General features: G+C 37.4%; 1 protein-coding gene across 37 annotated transcripts in view; it reads right to left on the minus strand.

The window, feature by feature from the left end:
* Robo2 (roundabout guidance receptor 2) overlaps nt 1-23,066 on the minus strand; it is a 1,567,832-nt gene that overhangs the window by 130,492 nt on the left and 1,414,274 nt on the right. For all 37 annotated transcript variants that reach the window (NM_001415038.1, NM_032106.4, XM_039088674.2 and 34 more), the window contains 3 exons: nt 19,817-19,974; nt 18,784-18,904; nt 7,288-7,426 (listed from right to left, as the gene is read on the minus strand). In NM_001415038.1, coding sequence (NP_001401967.1) covers nt 7,288-7,426; nt 18,784-18,904; nt 19,817-19,974 — 418 coding nt within the window. The remainder of the gene's footprint in view (nt 1-7,287; nt 7,427-18,783; nt 18,905-19,816; nt 19,975-23,066) is intronic.

Consider the following 23,066-nt stretch of genomic DNA (forward strand, 5'->3'; position numbering starts at 1 on the left):
TCCCCAACTTTAAAAGTCCCACAGTCTTCACAAATTCTTACATATTAAAATTTCAATCCCTTTAAAATATCTAATCTCTTTTAAAATTCAAAGACATTTTTCAACTCAAAGTCTTTTAACTGTGAGCTTCACTAAAATATTTTCTTCCTTCAAGAGGGAAAAACATCAGGGCACAGTCACAATCAAAAGCAAAATCAAATTCTAATTGTCCAATGTCTGGGATCCACCCACAAGATCTTGGGTCACTTCTCCAGCTCTGCCCTTTGTAGCCCACACCTTGTCTTCTAGGCTCCAGATACCTGTTCTCCACTGCTGCTGCTGCTCTTGGTGGTCATCTCATGGTACTGGCATCTCTAAAGCACTGCTGTCTTCCAGGGCAACTAGGACTCACCAGTCACCTCTCACAGGCTCTCTTCATGGTGCCAATCCTCAACTCCTTTGCATGACCCCTTCAGTCCTGGGCCATCAATTGCAAATGAGGCTGTACCTTCACCAATGGCTTTCAATGACCTCTCACAGTGCTAAGCCTCTGCTGTTCTTCATGACTCCCTCATGCCTTCAAAAGCAGTACCATCTGGGTGACTTTTAACACACTACGAAGACCAGCCACAGCACGAGTCACAACCTTGGCTTTCTCTGGAACACAGTCTCTTTGTGTTTTCAGAAAACATTTCCCAGAATATTTCACCTCAGTAATGCTGGTCTCTACTTAGTCCCCACTAATTTCTTAGCTCCAGGTGACCAGCATCAACTGTCCCAGTAAAGCAAAGGTTCGCTTTAGTAGTTCTGGTATATTGTTAATCACAGCTGATTCTTTAGCCCCAGCTAACGAAAAACAACAGAATCATCACAATCAAAATAGCAAATAGCCCTGATAAGAGTCTTTAACCATCCCTCTGAAATTTCACAAGCCAAGACTCCATCTTCTGCACTGTTCTCAACATTATCTTCCAAGCTCTTACAGAGCATCCCACAGAGCTCTTGACTTTCTAATGGCTCTTTTAGCTCAAAGTTCCAAAAATCCTTCCACGATCCTCCCCAAAACGTGGTCAGGTTGCCACAGGAATACCCCACATCTGGTACCAACTTGTCTTAGTGAGGGTTTCTATTCCTGCACAAACATCATGACCAAGAAGCAAGTTAGGGAGAAAGGGTTTATTCAGCTTACACTTAAACTTTGCTGTTTATCACCAAAGGAAATCAGGACTGGAACTCAAGCAGGTCAGGAAGCAGGAGCTGATGCAGAGGCCATGGAGGGATGTTACTTACTGGCTTGCTTCCCCTGGCCTGCTCAGCCTGCTCTCTTATAGAACCCAAGACCACCAGCCCAGAGACGGCACCACCACAATGGGCTCGGTCCTCCCCTCTTGATCACTTGTTGAGAAAATGCCTTACGGCTGGGTCTCATGGAGGCATTTCCACAATTGAGGCTCCTTTCTCTGTGGTAACTTCAGTTTCTGTCAAGTTGAGGCCTAAAAGAAGCCTTTACAGAGAGGAATGACTAAGCACATCATACTCCTGCATCTTCAGGATGTAAAGCACAGTTTCAGTAGTTCCTCCAAGGCCATCTTCCTTTTTAGTGCTAAAGAAATTTGTCATTGGAGGTAGAAAGGTGAGAGTGGACCGGGAAAGAATGGGGATTGACTATGATCAAAATATACTGTGTGAAATTCTCAAAGAATTAAACATATTTTAAATATAATAAAAGTACCACAAGGAAAAATTTTCTCAAACATCTCTTTTAGAGTGCAGAGGTAGATGCAAAAACATAGGCAATTAGTGTCAGAGTAAGACCTCCAAACCAACAACCTGGACAACAGATTGCATGGGTATCATGACGCTTTTGTACAAAAAATATCCTATAATAAGTTCCCTTGCAGTTTGTATGCCTTTTTTTCCCCAGAAATAAATGGGCAAAATACTTATTTAACACAAAAGACAATTTTGCCTTCCACCGTTCCTTGTTTATTGGCTTTTGGGATCAGACAGTTTTGGGACAATGGTTTATTTGCATTGCGTTCCCTATGTCCTTAGTATTCCTTTTCTTTTTCTAAAATTGTTTTAATTGACCAATCTCCACCAACCAATCTAATCAAAGTCGTTATTTATTGGGAACACAAATCACCACATGTCCTTGAGGGGCACAGTGAACAGGAGGAAGGCTCTTCTTCCCAGCCCCACAGGCTCTAAACAATAGAGCTCCCAGACAATTAATACAGGAACATTTTCCAGGGCTAACTGTAAAGAGCCACTTTGTTCAAAATTGCACAAAAAGGGAGTCATAAGTGGTTCTATTCAGTTTCTCTTCTGAAAGAATCATGTATTTCTGTGAATCGCATATTCTGTGGGACTAAGAATTCTAGAAAAATCTCACTTAAAACAGACTTCAGAAAAGGGACTTGTCAGTGAGCTGAAGGAAAGTGATAGAATTTTGCACTATATCTCTTAAAATGATTATTCTGTAGGCCCCTTTCTGTTTTATGAAATATTCATGAATTACCTACACTATATGGAAGTCATCAGCTGCATTTAGAGGTGGCAGGCATACATAAGAATGTAAATGGCATATTTTATTCCTTCTTTTTTCCTCCACAGAAATGCTATTGTGAACATTCCTTTCTACTATAGATCCTCATTGGGGAAGTTAGTCTCACTTTAGAATCAGTTTAGTAAACAAAATAAATTTAAAAAAAATGGGGAAAAAAACTAACTGTGAAGCTAGGTATTGGTAACATGGTAGAAATCATAAAATAATGAGATATACAACACGTTCAACTTATAGCATTTTGCTAACAACTTGAAGAACAGACAGAGCCTTGATGTTTAGATATGAGGTCATAATTAGTATAATCTCCCTTCTGTTAACCCAAGTTCTAAGAAGATTTATCTTTTTAAGAAGATCCCACTATTAGATTCAATAGAATATTGTAGTAAATTCTAGTCAATTTTGCTCTTATTTCTTTGTACATAGCAGGTAATATTTACCCCTTTATGTTAGCTTATAATATTTTGATAGAGTCCACACCACGGCATATGGATTTTTGATGTAGTCTTTTGATAATCTATTTTACGGTGTAAAATGACACAGAATGGAATACTGCCCTGTTCATTAGAACGTCAAGCAACTTCTATCACATAAATACTTGTGAAAACATATAATAAAGCGCTTGATCTTCAAAGATCACTAACAAGCACAAGCGCCGGGTCAGCTGACACACAAGGATGCAGGACTGAGAAAAAAAAGAGTTCTACCTCAGCTTTCTGTCTTTGATGGATTCAGTATGTAAATGACTGTCCATACTGCCTTGTCGCATTAACCAACAATTCAAAACAAAAAAGAAAGAAAGGGAAAAAAAAACCCACTACTTGAACACTTTCTTTAAAGAATTACTTTTGCAAACGTGATAAGAACTGAGAGCTTTCAATAAATCAGTGTTTCTATTTACATTCCACAAGTGCAAATGTGTTATAGAAATTAAAACCATTTCATACTTTGAAGTTCCTTCCTTTTTTACCTCTGCATTTTCTATTTTTGGATTCATGTGTGAAAACTTGCCTTTAATATATAAGAATATAGTCAGGTGGGTGGATAAATGCCTGTGATCCCAGCACTAGAGTGATGGGTAGAGAGAGTTCAAGTTCACAAATTCAAGGCCAACTTTGGCTATCTAGTAAAAAAAATTTCAAGTCAGTCTAGGCTTTATTAGACCCTATATTTAAAAATATCGATTTTAATATCGATTTTAATGAGTGTGTGCTGTGTGTTTGTGTTATATGTTCTCTCTCTCTCCCTCTCTCTCTCTTTGTGTGTGTGTGTGTGTGTGTGTGTGTGTGTGTGTGTGTGTGTAAGTACCTTTAGAAGCCAGAGCAACTTGTCAGAGCCCTTGAAGCTGGAGTTACAGGTAATAATCAGTCACCCAGTGTGGGTCACTGAACTTAGTTAGGTCTTCTGGAAAAGCAAGCACTAATCCATCTTTCTAGCCATACACTATTGCATTCTTTCATCTCATATTTATCTTCCTTAAAAAAGAAACATATACTGATGATTTTTATGGTCACTGAAAAGCAATTGAGATCTTTCTTCCCGATAGTCAGTTATGAACTAGCATATTTAGATGCATCTCCAAGAAATCGCTATACTCTCCCAAACAGACACAAGGTAAAATTCCTTTCATTTTGACTTTACAGAAAATAATCACATTCAGTAGTACTTCTCTGTTTGGGCATAGAATTATCATTAGACTTTCTAAGTTCCCACCTCAACATGATCCTCAAGTTGTAAAAACAAAAACAAAGAGAAAACATAGTATTTCACTCACCAAACAATGTGTTGTTAATATTCTTAATGTTATTTTTAGAAAATAAAACTTAGGAGGCTAAAGCTTAACTAAATAAATGGGCATACTGTTATTGTTTTAAAAATATTCTCCCCTGGATGAATGAAACTGAGGCAAAACTGACTCCTTAATCCTCAACTCATCTCTGCTCACCAAAAAGTTGGCACAGAGAGCGTCTTCTGTGTTGATGGGCTAAGTAGCTATCATAGCATTTCATCTACTTAAACATGGATTGAAAAGCTCCCTTTGCCTCCAACAGAAAAATAGTCACATATTACTTACATAGTAATTACAGGCTCTGCAGCTGCCCTACCGCTGCTTACTCTCACTGGTTTAAGCCTGAACAACTACACAAACTGTATTCAGATTTCATTAAACATTAAGCCAAATAAATGTCATCCTCCACGTCAATTACTTATGCAAGAACAATGATCATCTCCCTTGTCTCAGAGCTAAAAATGTAATGGAATCGATGTTATTGACTTCGTCTGTGGCTCTGTGAAAAGTATGACTGCTATCCTTCCCCAAGAAAAGAGATCTGTCTGCCTTTCGTGGCAAAGTAAATGTTATGCTAATATGCACAAATCAAGGCTGAATAAGGTTCCTTGAAATGTCACTTGAGTCTGAAAAGGAAAGAAAAAGTGCCTGACTTCCATCAAGATAGACATAGTCATTAATTTGCATGTTGAGCCTCTCTAACACAATGGTTTAAAGCTCACACTTCCATTTGTCTAATGAATTAAAAAATATTTATCTATTTAAACAAACTGTAGGATATAATCCCAGTAGCAAGAGGCTAGGGGCCAAAACTATGCAACATTTTGAAAACACTGGGGTGAGAATTTTTTTTCCCTATCTCTTGAAAATATAATTTATGTGGCACTACTTAATTTTTCTTTCATGGATTGCATAAACTTCGAAGCAAATGACTTTTACAAGACATGGGTAATGGTAGAAGAGGTAAAGGTGTCATATTTATCACTTTACACACACTAAATCAGAAAATCAAATGAGTCCTGAATTGTACTGTAGTCATATTCCATTCAAATAGATTTAATTGTATTCCTTTCTAGATTATAGGTACATGGAGAATTCAGTAGTGTCACAACTTTCTAGCATTTATTTTTATCTCAACCTCATCTTACTTAACAATTATAGTACACATATATGAAAACAAAAGAATAAATTAAAACTATAAAGTTGACATACAAAGTTAAAGTGAAATTTAAAAAAAATGATCAACAAGACTAAAGCAGGCACGGAGGTATATATCTGTCATTTCAGCACTTGCAGACTAGAGGATTTAGGATGTACCTCAGGACTGTCTCAGCAAATGGTTCCTGGGCTCATGAGCCTCTGATACAATGTGATCAGATGCAAGTCACCTTGATGGCTTTCTTTCTATAATGTCACATAGCCAGTCTATCCACTCATGTGAAACAACACGTAAATTCAGGCTTGGCTATTCTGTGTCATATCTGACCAGTACTTCTCTTTTCGAATACAAGGCTAGTAATGCTCAAAAGCACTGTGGCTCTGTCAAAGACCAGAGATGACTGGGAAACATTTCAACTAAGCTACAAAGCCTAGGAATCCAAAATAAGCATGAATCTTGGACTGATCAAGAGAAAGACAATAATGAAAACTGATTCAATCCAAATATTGTTTATTTATCCTGTATTTAATCATTGTAACTTTTTTCCCTAGGTGTGACAAATATTTTGCAGGTGTATAAAATGAGTGAAAGTGAGCTCAAGTTATACAAGCAACCCTGTGGGTATTTTGTTTTATTAGCTGAAATATTCCCAAATTAAAATTCAATTTTTGAAACTGCAAAATCTTTACAGAATCAGCAATTGTGTTACTGTTTTTGTTTGCTTGCTTTTTTGTGTTGTTTTGTTTTGCTTTTGTATTGTATTGTATTGTTTTGTTTTGGAAGTCTCACTATGTAGCTCTGTCTGTCTTGGGACTCATGTAGAGCAGGCTGACTTCTGTGAAAGCATGTTTAACTTTAAACTGTTGAAGGAAAACAAGTATCTCTAGAAGGAAACACTTGATAAATTACAGATTACACAATTTCATGCAGATTATGACAGTAGGAAGTGTGCCCGCTGTTCTGTCAGTGGGTAGAAGGAAGAGAGGGCACAGGAAATAGAAACAGAACTATTGCTTTAGAAGAAGAGGAAAAGCTGAAAGGTTTATTTGATAATAGATATAAAGGTATTGATTGATTGATTGATTGATTGAATTTGCCTCTGCCTTCCTATTGAAGAGATGAAGACTTGGTCTACCACACCCGTTTAGAAAAAGTTTGAACAGAAATATTTAGAAAACACAAATTATTTTTTTTATAACATGATAAACATTTTGGATATTTGGGTAATGTTGTACTGGAGAGATTGCGATTGGTAAAAGAATGAACGTAATGGAGACCCAGTCTCTGAGGGAAACAGGGTGAGTGCCAGGAAGCCGCTGAGGACAACCCTCCTGGGAGCCCATCTACCTGATGAGCCTCCGCTTGTTAATCTCCGTTTTATATAAGTCTCTTTGGTTATCCGTATTAGGCAGCCTTTTGTTATAGATACTCAGCGCATCCAAGAAAAGCATTGGAGATTAAAAAAAAAAAAAAAAACAAGGCCCCTAATAAAGGACACTTGTGCATGGGTAGCTGTGAATTCAGGGCGTCACTAGCACACATACAAGTAGCCCTGAAGAAGATAATACCTTAGGGCTGAGTGGTAATTGGACATGACAGTTAGAGAGAAAGATCAGGCATGAATGTGGATTTCCACTGAGGGACATCGTAAGTCGGAAAGACTAGGAAATGCACACAGTACGTAAGAAGCCAAAAATAAATATCACATGTGTGGCGCTGTCTAAGACGTATGGGGTTTTGGTGGTGGGACTATGAACGTTAGTGATCTGACTGTTGCTCCACCGATAGGCTTACCTTCCTCTTGGTAAGTCTGCGTCATCCTTTTTCCACCTCACCGTTGGCTGGGGATCTCCTTGGACCTGACAGCGGAATTCTGCAGGCTCGTCCTCCAGCACCACCTGGTTGATTGGCCTCCTGAGAAACGTGGGTCGTTCTTTGGGGCAAAAAAGAAAAAAAATAGTCAAATTAGATGAGGTATAAGTGATTTGTGAATAAATAATAAAAAAACAACAGATATATAGTTTATTCTTAAGAAGCACAGACCTAACTCTGCATCTCACTTATAATAAATAAGTCTTTATTAATCAAAGGCAATTAAACAGAAGGACTCTTTTGAATCTAGTAATCAATATGGTTTCTTTATTAGACTGAGTAACCTCCTAGAAAAGATAAGTTGATAAGTAGTGAATTCCTGAGTCAAAATAACTGAAATTAATCATCGGAATACAAAAAGTTAAATTATTTACAAAAAAAGGAGTTTTAAAATCATTGTTCTATTATCGTTCAGAGCTGAAAACATAAAAGATAAAGCTGATGAAAAATAATAAAAGGAAATAAATATTAATGATGGAATCATCAATAGCATTCCAGAAAAATACTTACAAAAATATCCTCCAACATTCTCCACTTGACGTACTTCTTTATAAAGACCCAGTGCATTCATCAGTATTTTAATTCATGTATTGAAAGTTGTTGAATATTTTAAAAATACGTTGTTTTTGTTTTGCTAATTACTAACTATCCTACATAAATTTCTTCAAGTTTTCTTTTCAGTATTATTCTTTAGTGTTTCATTCTTTTAATTCTATACTCCCAACTATATTCTAACACTTTTGTATATGAAGAAATTATTCTTAATTACAGGGGTCTTACCATCAAAGAGATATGTGAGACAAAACCAGTTTAGCCACCGCCCCCCTAAACACTTACATCCCTTGTCCAGTATCTGTCTTTTTAGATACGGGGCAGCCACTAGAAAGTGTACCTCTTACATTTTATGAACACTGACTTCTGAATCATACATTAAGCTCAGGTTTGCTCTTTTCTGAAGGAGAAAGTAAACTAGGTCATGAAAGACAAGCGAGTTCCAGGGAGAAGTTGACAGAGTGAATCTGGCCATATGGCCGTGGTCAGCCTTTTAAAAACCTTAGTTTCAACTCCTTCGATTCAGAATTGTGAATACAATGCTGCAAAGAAAGAAATGCATATAGCAGGAAACCTTCACTAAAGCCAAATCACTTAAAATAACATACTAAGAACACAGGTTGTGAATATTCATTTTCATTGACATCAAGATCAATATTCAGAAAACAATTGTGAAGTGCCAAGGGAAATTTTTTTCCAAGGTCAATGGTTGTGGGCACTTAGAAGGCTGAGAATATTATGTCTCCACAGAGAATTAGACACTAGAAGTTGGCAAAGAGCTACATATATTCCAATATTTATAGTCTGCAACTTCAAAGTTCAAAGCCTTAAAATAGGCAGAAAGAATTTTATAAGGAAATGTTTCTTTCTTTCCTTTTATTTTTGTTATTATGTTGCATGTTTGTGTTTTGGCTGAATATATGTCTGTACATCAGATGTGAGTAGTGTCTGTGAAGGCATCGGAAGAAAGCATCTCCTGAGATTACAGACTTAGAAATGACTGTGAGCCACCCTGTGGTTAATGAAAATCAAACTCGGGTTCTGTGGAAGAATAGCCAGGCTTCTGGACCACTGAGCCATCTGGCCAGCCTGATATCATGGAAAGTTTGTAATGTAGAATTTTCAAACAACCCAGATGAGAAAATGATGTTTTGCTTCCAAAGAGAATAATATAGGTAGAATTAATTATCAATAAAAGATTATCAATAAACCACAGAGCAAATGTACAAGTTGGAGGGATTAATTTAATATTTTTTCTTTACCATTTTGGGGTATGTGTGTGTGTGTGTGTGTGTGTGCGTGTGTGTGCATGCACACGTGTGCACGTGTGTATGCATGGTATACATGAACAAATATATGTGCAAATGTGCATGCTTGTAACGTGTAGAGACCTGAGGATGATACTGGAAATTATTCACCACTGTTCTACCTTACTAATCTAGGCACTATTCTTTAACCAAACTCTGGGCATATCTTGCAATATTCTCTACCTTCTGCTGCTAAAAATGAAGAAAGGGGATCTGAATGCTCAAACCATCAAGCCATCTCTATAGCCTCAAAATTGTCCTTTTAAAAGGTGGGCACAATATTCCTCAACTATATATTTTAAGCATGATGACGCTGAGTTATTGTTTCTTCAGGAAGTAGACAAAAGGATTAATTTATCTTTATAGGTGTCCCAAATGTTAATAGTACATTAGCATAGGAAGTGAGAGGGAAATTTTCTATGCTGCTTGATGTATTCATCCAGAGTCTGTATTAGCCCCCTGCAAACAGGGAGGAAACCACTCATAACATCACTTGAGATGGAAAAATGATATTTCAAGAGGAGACCTCTTCTTTTCTCTGATGTTGATGGGAGTATTGTACCATAATCTGGCCTGTGGAGAAACAAACTATCGCAGTGTTTTCAGTCATTAGATAACTATGAATGTGGCCTCTCCTACCTCAGGCTCCAAACTTAATGGCTTATAAGTAGCCAGCAGCTTGGTTATCTAAAGAAAGTGGTGGGACATGAAACAGCCATAGAGAGGGCCACGGCTGTGAAGGGCAAGTGAAACAACTCAGGAAGAGGACAGCCTGATGGATGGAGAAGTGCTGAAGGCCCTCGTGTTCCACTGCAGCACCCTTTAAAACGGATATGACAAGGATCGCATTGGCAAATCTGTGAGAGGTCAAATAGAAGAGAAAAATAAACTGTGCCAAGGGGTTCCTGAGTAAAATGACCTCATTTTATATGGACAGTAATTCTGAAGTATTAACAAAGGCAGCAGACTTAAGGGATCCAATGTGAATTTTCTATCAGATGAGCAGGATGAAGTAAAAAAAATACATGTATTTAAAACAAATTGAACATATTGGTAACTATGGTGTGTGTTTGATCCCAGCATGGGTAGGCCATTGTAAGTTCGGTTTTTGTTCCTTGAAGTCAAATTAACTTTGAGTCAATAGTGAGTGAAGATTACATATGCAACTGTAAGGAGTTCGATTTATTTCAAAATAAAACAAACATGGTAACGTCTATGGCTATAGCGCTTAACTTACCATATATCAAAGTACATTCCTATGCGTAATAAAGGTTCCTGCCAAAATTAGATGCCAGTATGACTTTAGAAGTTAAAGATGGTAAAGTGCTGTTCACTGGCGAGAAAAAGAGTTTTGTGCCCGTATTAAGAATCGATAAGAGTGAAAAGCGCAGAAGTGACTTAATGAAGGAGAAACCCAAATGGCAGTGTCTAAGCCATCCTTTTTTGCACTAAAATCACCTGCAGAAGAATGGAAAGTCAGGAGAGTAAGAGTCTTAAGTTGATAATAGAACTATCTAGTGAGAGATAAAGATCACATTCAATATCCACTAATGTCTGCAGAGATGTATGTCCGTGAAGCTCTGAACAATTAAAATCAACAACTGTGGCAACCTTGATGTATTGAACAGGCCAACTTAATTTTAACATGTGTCAAAAATAAGACCACTGAGTTTTTCCATGGTATCCCCTTATGTCTGACCACATATTGAAAAGACAGGGAGAGAAACCTCCAGAGTCCTCTGTGTGCTGCTTATCAATTAGATTAGAGTCCCCTTATGTCGTCTGATCCCTAATTATTTATCTATGCAGCGGTCAGAGGCAACTTCTTTGCCAAAGCAATTAACTTTTTTTTTTCTCTGAGATTAACTGGATTTGAATGACCTGCATAACTTGCTTGCAAGGTTAATCCCTCTGGAGATAACAGTGTTGTTTGCCTGTGTGATACTCTGTAGAGGACAGCTCTCAAATAGCCCTGTCAACCTAGTTCCAAATCGGCAATGTACAGAACCCAACATTACTCGTAGCTCTAATCAAATCTAATGCCTTGTTTCATTGTAGTCGTGTCAATGTTATTCAGGGAGAAAAATATTCAACTTAACACGAAATGCCAGGAATCCAATAGGTGTTTGAATAATTTTGTTCTTGTTTTTATGCGACAGTAAAGAAATTACCTACCCAGTTAACACATTCTCCCACTGCATGTAGTCATTGAGGGTAGCTCTAAAATTGCCAACGACTGTGCCATGACAGCTATTTCCAGGATGACCTTAGCAATTTTAAGGTAAAATCCACTTGACATCATAAAAGCAGTGCTGTGCCTATAATTGCATGGGTGGGGTTGTTTAAGTTCTGTAAGAAGAAAACTATATAATACAGGGGCATTTGAGCTAACTACTGCTTGTAAACCTTCCCTTGACTTTATCGGTTCTCGCCAGAACTGCCTCAGAGCAGAAGCTAAAAGCGAGGAAGTCATCAGGTGGTAGGCTTCCCAGGTCTCCTTTGACTTTACAGGGTGTGTTAAGAGGGAGCAAAGTTTGATATCCATTGGGTGTGATTACTGTGCCATCCCAAAAGCTTGGGAACAATGATCAGGCTCCCTGGATGTGATTGCATAAATTCTGACTGCATTAATTTTTTTTTTGCCAGTAGTTTTTATCCTTGGAAGCAAAGATGAAAATAGATAAAATGTGGAAAGGAAAACTCTTCTCTCATCGTGTTTTAAACACATTATTTCATGTCATTCCTCAGAGTAGAATATGAATATAAAAGGCCATCAGATAATATGCTGCCTCTCAACAAAATTCATCACAATCCTAAAGCATTAAGACAGGCTTTAGAGGAGCTTGAGAAATATGTACCAAGAAAGTACTATATAGCTTTTACCAATCAGTAGAGTCTGAATTATTAGATAAAATCTGCATTATGTAAATAAGATAGATATTTCATTTCAAATTTTTATGATTTTGTGTGTGTGTGTGTGTGTGTGTGTGTGTGTGTGTGCATGGGTGTTTTGCCTGCATGTGTATCATTGTGCTATGTGTACCTGGTGCCTAAGGAAGCCAGAAGAGACGGTCAGACTCCCTGAGACTGGACTTACAGACAGTAGTGAACTGTCATTTGGGTTCTACTTCTCTAGAAGAGTAGCCAGAGCTCTTCAGCCCTGATATGTCTCCTAGCACCAAGTCATACATAGTTCTTACTGTTTTAAGATAACATTACTCTTAAAGGTATCTCAGTGTATTTGAGCTTTACTCAACACATTAACTGATTTTCTTGTCTACTGACTAAAAATTAGATATTATAAGCCCACGTCTCAGTCCCCCATGACTAGAATGCATACACTCACTGAAACTCATGAGATGACAAAGTTTACATTTTTAAATGGATAGAAACCTAACTGGAAGTAATATCAATACATTACATGATATTGAAGAAAGCTTTCTTCATGAAATGAGAGAGTCATGGATGGCAGACGTGGCATGTGGAAAGAAATTATGGGTAAAAGAAGGTAAATTAATACCACCAAGAAACATTTATAATTCTATATAATGTTATTGAAAATGTATGAGGCAAAGCCACTGTAGTGGTACGTGCCTGCCACTTCCAGATCATAACACAGGAATGGGAGAATTGTGAGTTTTAAAACATCTGGAGCTACAGAGCAAAACCTTGTCTCAAAAGAGAAAGAAGTATATTTGTTGTCAGACAGAAGAGACACACACATGGGGCAAAAACAGATTGCTATCAACAGGATAAAGAGGAAAAAGAAAAGATCAAGATGTTTAACATGTAATTCATAAAAAACATGCTTTGCAGAAGCCAAACAGCAAGCCCCCTGAATTTAATAGAGTTGTTTTGGTTGAGAGATTTCTGATTTTGATTTACTAGCATATAAATAAATGAGAGTGTGGAGGAGTGCCAAATCCAGGCAAACCACTGCAGCGTTTCAGAAGAGTGGGTTGAGAACACACTGCTAAGAGGTTAAAAAGAAAAATGAGTAGATCAAAAGTCACAGACCATATGCAAAAGAATACCAATCACAGTCATAGTAGACTTCCCAAGAGGAACTCAAGGACGTGAGTAGCATTGGAGAGCCACTCTCAATAGTCATTGAAAATGGGAGAAGTAGGATACACCATGATGTTGCAACTTGAACTTCACATACGGTGAACGCATAGAGGGTTCAAATGTGTCCTTAGCTCCAGTCAAGCAGAAAGCAATACAGAAACACTATAAAGGTGGAGTTGCAAGTGGGTACAACCACTCTGGAAATCAATCTGGTGGTTCTTCAGAAAATTAGACATAGTTCTACCTGAGGACTCAGGTATACCACTCCTGGGCATACACCCAAAAGATGCTCCAACAAGGATACACGCTACACTATGTTCATCGCAGCCTTATTTATAATAGCCAGAAGCTGGAAAGAACCCAGATGCCCTTCAACAGAGGAATGGCTATGGAAAATGCAGTACATCTACACAATGGAGTACTACTCAGCTATCAAAGACAATGTCAGGGGTTGGGGATTTAGCTCAGTGGTAGAGCGCTTGTCTAGGAAGCGCAAGGCCCTGGGTTTGGTCCCCAGCTCCGAAAAAAAGAACCAAAAAAAAAAAAAAAGACAATGTCATCCTGTGTGAGGTAACCCAATCACAAAAGAACACACATGATATGTACTGACTGATAAGTAGATATGAGCCCAAGGATACAATTTACAGACCATATGAAGTTCAAGAAGAAAAACAAAATGTGGATACTTCAGTCCTTCTTAGAAGGGGAAAGAAAACACACACAGGAGGAAATATGGAGACAGTATGCAGCAGATACTGAAGAAAAGGCCATCCAGAGACTGCCCCAACTGGGGATTCAGCCCATATGCAGCCACAAAACACAGTCACTATTGCTGATGCCAAGACATGATTGCTGACAGGAGTCTGATATGGATGTCTCCTGAGAGACTCTAGCAGAGCCTTACTGATAAAGATGAGGACGCTTGCAGCCAACCATTGGATTGAGCACAGGGACCCCAATGGAGGAGTTAGAGAAAGGACTGAAGGAGCTGAAGGGGTTTACAACCCCATAGGAAGAACAATAATATCAACCAACCAGACCCATAGAGCTACAGGGACTAAACGACTAACCAAAGAGTACACACAGAGGAATCGATGGCTCTAGCTACTTATGTAGCAGAGGATGGCCTTGTCTGGTATCAATAAGAGGAGGAGGGCTTGGTTCTGTGAAGGCTCAATTTCCCAGTGCAGGGGAATGTCAGAGTGGTGAGGTGAGAGTGGTTGGGCGGTAAGGGGAGCATCCTCATAGAAGCAGGAAGAGAGGGAATGGGAGAGGGGGGAACTAGGAAAGGGTATAGCATTTAAAATGTACATACATAAAATATGCAATAAAAAAGAAAAAGAAAAAGAAACACTGTTAAACCGGAAGTATAAAACCAAATGCAGGATGCTGGGAATTAAGAATCTAGCATCAAAGCAAAGAAGACAAAATCAGGTTGGAGATTCTGGAGCAGGACTGAGTGGACATAAAGTTCAGTGTCTCCAAAACAGTGGTAACGGGGGAGTACATACTGCTGAGTTGTCAAAAGAGAACTTAGGCTGTACCATTTTGAAACAAACATACTGTCAGTGTTGAAAATGAATCACAATACAATGATCTTTACTTCGAGGTCATAATATTTACCTGGTTAATAATAACTCAAATGTTTTGGTTTATCTATGTATATAGGTGTGTGCACGTACATATCTGTGTTTGTGAATGCCAGTGTGTCAGGGCACATGTGTGGACAACAGAGAAGAACTTCGAAGAGTGTCGGTTCTCAGAACCCATCATGTTTGAGACAATTATCAGACTGGCTGGCCTCAAAGCTTCAGTGGCTTTTGGCCCTCCCATCTTCCTTAGAGAGATTAGAGATATGAGCTATTATGTTTTTGGGAATTGGAAATCGGATCCTTGTGCTTGATCACTCAGACATCTCTCCAAGCTTAACTAGTTTCAACATTAACAGCACAAGTGAACCAAAGAGAATATACTAGAAAGAGGAAATTTTCAAAAAAGAGAAAAGAAAAATAGGAGAGTTACAGAGAAGTTTTAAGCTGATTGAATTATAATTTTCTAAAATAGAATATAGAGCCAAGATATACTTAATACATAAAGCATACGCTAGAAAAAAACACATGCTTAAAATAATGAAATGAATGCCCAAAGCAGGTAGAAACAGCAACAACAAAAATCTTACAAAAATAATTAAAGATGAGAGTGTATTATGCCTCTGTGTGTGTGTGTGTGTGTACATGCATTTATGCACATCTATGCACATGTGAAGACTTCTTTTTTTTCTTCTTCTTTTTTCTTCTTCTTTCTCCTTCTTTTTCTTTTTTTCCTTTTTTCGGAGCTGGGGACCGAACCCAGGGCCTTGTGCTTGCTAGGCAAGCACTCTACCACTGAGCTAAATAAAGAAGCTATTAAGCAAAATATTTCAGTGTTTTATTTTGGTTTGCAATACCTATGATACATATTAAAATCACAATGTATAAAACTGATTTTTGTGCATTATTTTGACACATTTAAAACAGTCACTTCAGAAATGTATGCCTATTTTTGGCTATTTTCTTAATAAACAGTTTTCATCTTATAAGTATCATGCTTCAACCCTAGTTTCTTTGAGAATGTTAAGGATTTTTAGGGATTGACACATGTGTTAATTATCTACAGGGTGGGATGGGAATGTACTTTATGAAATATCTGGAGTTTGTCACAGATGACAGACCAGAACACTACGTTCTGATATTATAGTCTAATAGTGTGCATATTCTGATTCTGACATTGACTGTGTACCATCGAAAAGATTATTTCACAAATTAAAAATACAGTAAAGGAACAAATAGATCACTCCTCTCACAAATCAGCCGACTCTGCTCACACCCTTGAGAACATAGTACACATTAGAATGAAATGAACAAACTATATTTCCTAGCACAAGTACAGTTGTTGTAGAATAAAAACACAGGAAGAATAGATTTGTTTTCAGTCGTGAAGATGACTATTGTATAAATAAAGAACCTTTATTTCTTTTCTTTGTTTTCCTTGCAACTTATAAGGCAATGGTATTTCTTGAGTAGTAAACATCAACTATTACTTCTTCTATAGAACATGCCTTAGCATAAAGCTGCCATTTTGGAACTTCAGAGACACGATGGTAACCTAAGACCTTACGGTGAGCTTGCAGCTACCTGAAACTAGAGTGGAAGAGGTGGAATGAGCAATGGACATCAGGTTTATAATCTTGATACCATAGTGATAATATTTATTAATGTTGAAATAAAGGGAAGTTCATTTTTAATGTTCTTGATGTAGAAGACTCGAAGGTCATAAGGGAAGTGGGCGCCACAGTTTAGCTTATTTCTCTACAAGTTGGAGAGCGACAGCACAGCAAAACTCTCACAGGAGAGTCCCAGGTTCGACTAAGACCAAGTCTTCCCTATCCTAGTTCTTACTTCTTTTCCTCAGTCTTTTAGAATAGTATGATCGTTCATCCCCATGGCCACCTCCTCCCAGATATGCCTTGCTTTCATAACTGCATAATTGTATTCTCTCTCTTCTGTCTCTGTTTCCTTCTGTCTTTGTCTTTGTCTCTGTCTCTCCCACCTGTCTCTGAATTCTGGTTTGTTTTGGTTTTGTGTTTTAATTTCTTTTTAGTTTGTTCATTTGATTTGTGTTTTTGTTTGTTTGGGGGTTATTTGTTTTGGTTTTGGTTAGTGGGTTGATTTTTTTTTAAACTTTGAGGGCACTTTTTTCTTTGTACAAAATGGGATTTTATTTTTCTGTCAACTTGTTGTATATAAAATCCCTCAGGCCACTTGACACCACCAGATAACATTTCCCAGGTCCCTAAATCAATTCTTCCACAGGAACTGCCTCTGGATAAATTTAATCTCTTGGGTTGGTAGCTATTTTTAAAATAATTTAGAAATTGTACCACAACTCTTGACAGGTTTAGGGGTCTCCTACAGTTCTCATAATGTCTTTAGGGATAGTAGGGTAAATATTTCATAAAACAGACACATTACTGGTAGATCTAATTGCTTTGGTAATGATATTGAACCCTTTCAATTTCCTTCTGAAGGCAGTCTATACCGCTATAAAGCATTGTTTTCTACTCAAGAACTTGTGGTAGCTACAAAAAAATAAAAAAAAAAGCAATGAGTGTTTCCCTAAATAGCAGAGCTCTACTTGTGGGCTTTCAATGCTGATATTCAGTGACCACTAATTTCATATCTTACCAGACAAAACTGTATTTTATTCATTACTGGGTAGAGAGAGTTTTGAGACATTTAGACATGACTGCTTACAAAGAGGCAACCTTATCTGTAGTAGGTGAACAGAAGTTGACAGGCATACATTAAACAGAGTAATGTTTGCTCATCGCTTTAATGAAGCATGGGAGGTTTCCTGCCTTTTTCATTTGGGACTTCAAGCTGGGGGTATGTCCACAGGGAGTATTATCAGAGATTATTCAGCATGCTGGAAATGTGAAGAAACCCTTATCCTTCCTTCAAAACGCACAACCAAAAGTGCATTGCTACTTTCTTCGTGATGACCCCATTCTTAGACTGGACAATGCCTAAAGATGCAGAAGAAGTCCCATTAGAGACCTATGCCAGACTTCAACAGCACACTTGGGCATGTTCTACAGGAAGGACCATAAGTAGAAATCTTGCTATGACATGCAAGAATTAAGAGAGGTATTTTAATGTCATAGGAAAATTATTGAAAAATTTAAAATCTCTTAAAAATCTAAAAGTATTATCATATTAGAATGAGTAAAGAAAATTCTGTTAATATGTATTTGAATACACAGACAAGCACACATGTATATGTCACTTATGTGCATGTACATATGTGTCTGATACATGATAAATATAGCAAAACATGATGAATGATAAATACAGGTCAGGTTTACTATTTGAAATTCTCTTAAAAATAGTGGCCTTTGAAGAGCAGTTTGCTAAAAGTTAGTCTCCTAAGAACCTAAATAAATTAGATACATTGACTTTTTTAAATTTCTCATGAAAAAATTCATCATAAAGCCCCCTAAAATTACAATTCTGATCACTATTGATTTTTCTAATTAACGAAGAATTGTTTCACATACGTCTGATATTTTTGTGTTAAAATTACAACTATTTATAATTGATGATGATCAATATTATCAGTTTGACAGGGTAAAGAATTAAGGAAAGGACCAACTTTGACCTTGCCCATGAGGGAACTTCTATTTTAGGATGACTGAGGTAGGAAACTACCCTAAATATGTAAAGTACCATCCTGTGGGCTGTGGTCCTGGGCTGAGTTTAAAGGAAAAGTTAACCAAGTGGCAATGCTCTCTTTTCAGTGAGGAACTAAGGAGGTGCCGTGAGTGCCAAGCTGCACCTCGATACCACTACTGTGTCCCCAGGTGCTTCTTTGTTGAGCTGCTTTTTGTCAACTGTTTGGTCACAGAAAGGAAAAAACTTAGCTAAGCCATAACGTAAGTAGAAGTGAGGTTTACCAAAGACAGTGAGCTCTGCAGGGTCGCTGTCCCTTTCTCCCACCATGTTGGTTCCCACACAGGTATACATGCCAGCATCGCTTTTCCTAGTATTGGAGATCATCAGCTTCCCACCACGGATCTACACAAAATAAACCAAAGGAAAATAAAAGGAAAGAAAGAGGCTTTTTAAAGAATTTTGATTATTTAAGATCAAGCCTATTGCTGCAATAACAAAAGAATTTTTTTTAAATTGAGTCAGATTATAAATAAAATGGCTTAGATAAATAAACCATTGAATTTTGAGGGGGTTTGATATATAGCAAAGGTCAAATTGTATATTTTAAAAACAATGTTACTCAGCACAAATCCACTGAAGACCAAATTCTCATCGTCATGGTAACTTTTCATATTAACAATGAAGGCAGAAACATGAGTATATACTGTGATCGCTACCAAGAATTTAGCTGTTATGTAATGTTGCCATGTCAATGTTCACATGGCATAAATTCTCATTTATAACAAATATAGTATATATAAATGATTTTTATGTTGAAATAAAATGTGTCTACTCAAATGAAATAACTATTTTTAATAAAATACATTAAATACCAGTGACTGTATTTAATCTAAATGTAAAGCTAATACATAATATCAAATGTAAATTTTATTTCAGTGAAGTCATTATTTTTATAGAATACTGAATCTAGAGTAAAATGAGAGATATTTAATATGCTAATGGCTACCATTGATATTTTAATATCAATGTATAAACGTAAATGACCAGTAGAAACCTTTAGAGAGCTGATGTCAATATCACAGTAGAAAATAGCAGTTACATAGTTAAATTGGTATAACTGTTAGTATAATACAAACTCTCATGATTGTCTTATTAAATCTCATATAAAATTTTATTTTCACATTTAAATCATTTCAATATGTTTTATATGGTAAATTAGCATTTAAATACAATTTTGTTTTTAATATGTTAACAAAATTTGTTCTTTTGATGAGAAACTCAGTCTCTCTGGACCTTTCTTATAATTGAACTCACACTTATTCTCTCTTCCTTCTCATCAATTCGGACTTTGTCCTTTTTCCAGTAGATGGTTGGTTCTGGGTGTCCCCGTGGTGGCTGGCACTCCAAGATTGCAGGCTCTCCTGCTGCGACTACCACATCTGTGGGGTTTTGCCGGAAGTCATCTCGCAATACTGAAGGAAAATTAAAACAGTTTAAAACCATGCTTAAGGGCAATATTCCATTTTCTCTTGCCAAAATTAACTTCAAGTCTTATCCAAAGTTTCTGGTACCAAATTCTGGGTATTACTGGTGCTCAAGCCATGCCCATTAGAAAGCATGCTAAACCCAATCCAAGTGCTCACTGGCGGGGACAGTGAGGGCAGGCCATTTGCATACATTGGTGCTAAAAATCCAATTTTGGAAATGAGATGTTGAACAGCTGTGAAGTAGGATATTTAGGATAGAGTTCTGAGCTTTAGTAACCAAGCAAGGTATAGAACATTTCACATTACGTGGATCTACTCACTGTAAAGAAAACCAGATATGTTTATTTGTCCATAAATGCATTACAATGAATTCTTAAGATAAACCTGAAGCAGGCTTATCTTATGGGCATGTGTGTACCTGGTTCTATGAAGGAAGTGGACTGACAAATTCTGAGAAGCTCTCTCTCGTGTAGCATGAATGTGGGTACTCTCCACACTTCAGTAAGCAGACTCATTGGGGTTTTTTTTTTTGAAACACGCCAGCACCCACACATAAGGGCTTCATTTTTATTCTCCACCTGCCAAGTGACATCTGGGCAGCGGGACGTGGAGAACTCAGACACCCCTTACAGCATGGCTGCAGCCTGAATTGTCCCTTTTTTTCATTCAGAAGGAGAACAGCAGGTTGGACCTCTGATCTCACCTCCAAAATCTGGCATGTGTCAGATATCCAAATGTCACCTATCTATCAGTGTGATCATTTTTTTCCCTGCTGGCAAGATAAGAAGACTGCATGTGCTATCAGAGTAAAGCGGACTGAACATATCTGGCGAATAGTGCCCCTAACTATTTTAGTATAAATCATTCAAAACAGGAGTTGAGACTAGTTACCATGTTTCCTTCCACTGTGTTCCTGCTTCCTTTTCCTTTTCTTTGACAGTCCAACACTTATAAGCGTTATTTTGTCTTATGCATTGACTTTTTTCTTTAGTTTTGTGTTCTTTGTAGACAGCCTCACTATGTAACCAAGGCTGGCCTCACACCAATGATCTTATGATTCTCTTGCTTGTTAAGTATTGTAATTAACAGGCATGTCTTAAACTCTGTTAAGTACAGTTTATTTTAAACTATATAAAGGTAAAGATAAACATATTCATCCATCCATCCATCCATCCATCCATCCATCCATCTGTCTGTCCATCCATCTAGACTTGGCATGCACTGTTCCACTATATAGCAAGTAGGTACAAACATGGGGATATATTTGTTTCTATCTGTGTATGCATGTTCATATAGTACATGAATGTGTGTAAACATACATATGTATATATGATATGTATTGTCTACAGCTATCACTAGACATCCTCATATAATCTGCTAGGTAAAACAACCATTGAAAACATTTATTCTGTTAAGCCAGCTGCCATTCCTATCCTGTTATAAGACCCACCTCAGACCTCTGCAACTCTCTTTGTTATGTGGTGTCTTTAGGCTAATATCCATTCTCCAACTACTTAAGAAAGTCTCTATCCATTAAATAGCCTCGAGAAACAATGAGCAAAATTTCAGTTTTTCTTTTCTTATTTCTCATAACATCCTTTAACACAGCTCTCTGTCTTTATAAAGTCATGGCCATGTGAGAGAGCAGTTTGGCTCCTATTGAGGGTGCAGCGGCAAAGCGTTCTGTCCACACTAATCATTCTTAGATTCAGAGTCCTCTAATGCCTTTCTACCTAGGACAGGTGTTACCCATTAGCACTGAGAAAGGCATGGGTCTTTATTTTGTTTCTTCTTGTTTTGTCCTCTTGTCTAACTGGCAAGGGACATAGGATTTTTATGCATAAGGAGTGGCTTCTGAATGAAGAGAGGGGCTTGTTCATTTAAGTATGACATTCATTTGAGAGGAGAAGGGTTAACACTGTGCTTTCCTCTTGTAGGTATATTCTCCAGGGAGAACAAGCTGGCGAGTAATTTATATTCTGAATAGAGAACAGCTGCCTGTTTATGCAATGCTAAGAAGTGCAAAAATATGGTAGCAGGGTGAGGGACCCCCTATGATATCCGGTCCTGGCAACAAATGGTGTTTTGGCAGAACCCCAATCTGTTCCAAACTGGCACATCTGGCCAGTTGAAGACCCTTCACCAGATTTCGTCCTCTAAAGTGATAATGCCAAAGAGCCTTGGTTCAAATGGTGCTTAAGAGTCTTGCAAATCATTCTGAGAACCAGTCTTACATGAGTTTGCCACAATTTAAATTTTGTTGTTTTTTTTAAAGCCCTTTGATATGGTGAATAAAATGAAAAATATATAACAAACTATAAGGACTGCTCCTTTGAAACAATATAACATGTGTTTATGCATTCAAAAAAAAAGGAAAGAAAATTACTCCAATTTGCACATGAAGCCAAGAAATCTAACAGCATCTGTAATTTTAGGCTTTCAGACTCTTCGCTCGGAGAGTAGGGTGAGATAATGGTATAATTGGTACTGTACCCTCTTCAACTTGTAATATGCTCTTTGGGGTTTGCCTGCAATGCTTCTGACTCGGGTCTTCCCAGTCACATCGGTTCATTTGCCCTTAGGTGTGGGGTAAAACTTGTCTACTCTGTCTCACTCAAAAAAAAAAAATCCTTAAAGTGACTGCACATTACGTCTAAAAGGAGATTCTAACAGAGTAAACTTTTCCTCTTTATCTGTCTGTGCAGCTGTATGTTACATAGCTGGAAGAAGTTTCCTTAAGTCTTTGGAAATAAATAAAACTCACAAGCTTTATAAGGTAAGTAACTGCACTTAGAAAAAGAATTTCTTTTGTGATTGTAATGTAATACATCATTTCTCCCATCCCTTTACACCTTCTAAACTCTCCCATATACCCATCTTCGATTTTTTTCAAAATACATGTCCTCTTTTTTAAAAAAAATTAATTGATGCTTCTCTCTCTCTCTCTCTCTCTCTCTCTCTCTCTCTCTGTCAAAAAACACATAAACACTTCTAACTTGCTCAGGCTTTATTATGTCTATTGCAAGTTTGTTGTTAGTACTGACAATTTGGTATTGAAAAACCAAATGGATGTGGGG

This window comes from Rattus norvegicus, chromosome 11 (assembly GCF_036323735.1).
Source record: "Rattus norvegicus strain BN/NHsdMcwi chromosome 11, GRCr8, whole genome shotgun sequence".
Classification (NCBI taxonomy): domain Eukaryota; kingdom Metazoa; phylum Chordata; class Mammalia; order Rodentia; family Muridae; genus Rattus; species Rattus norvegicus.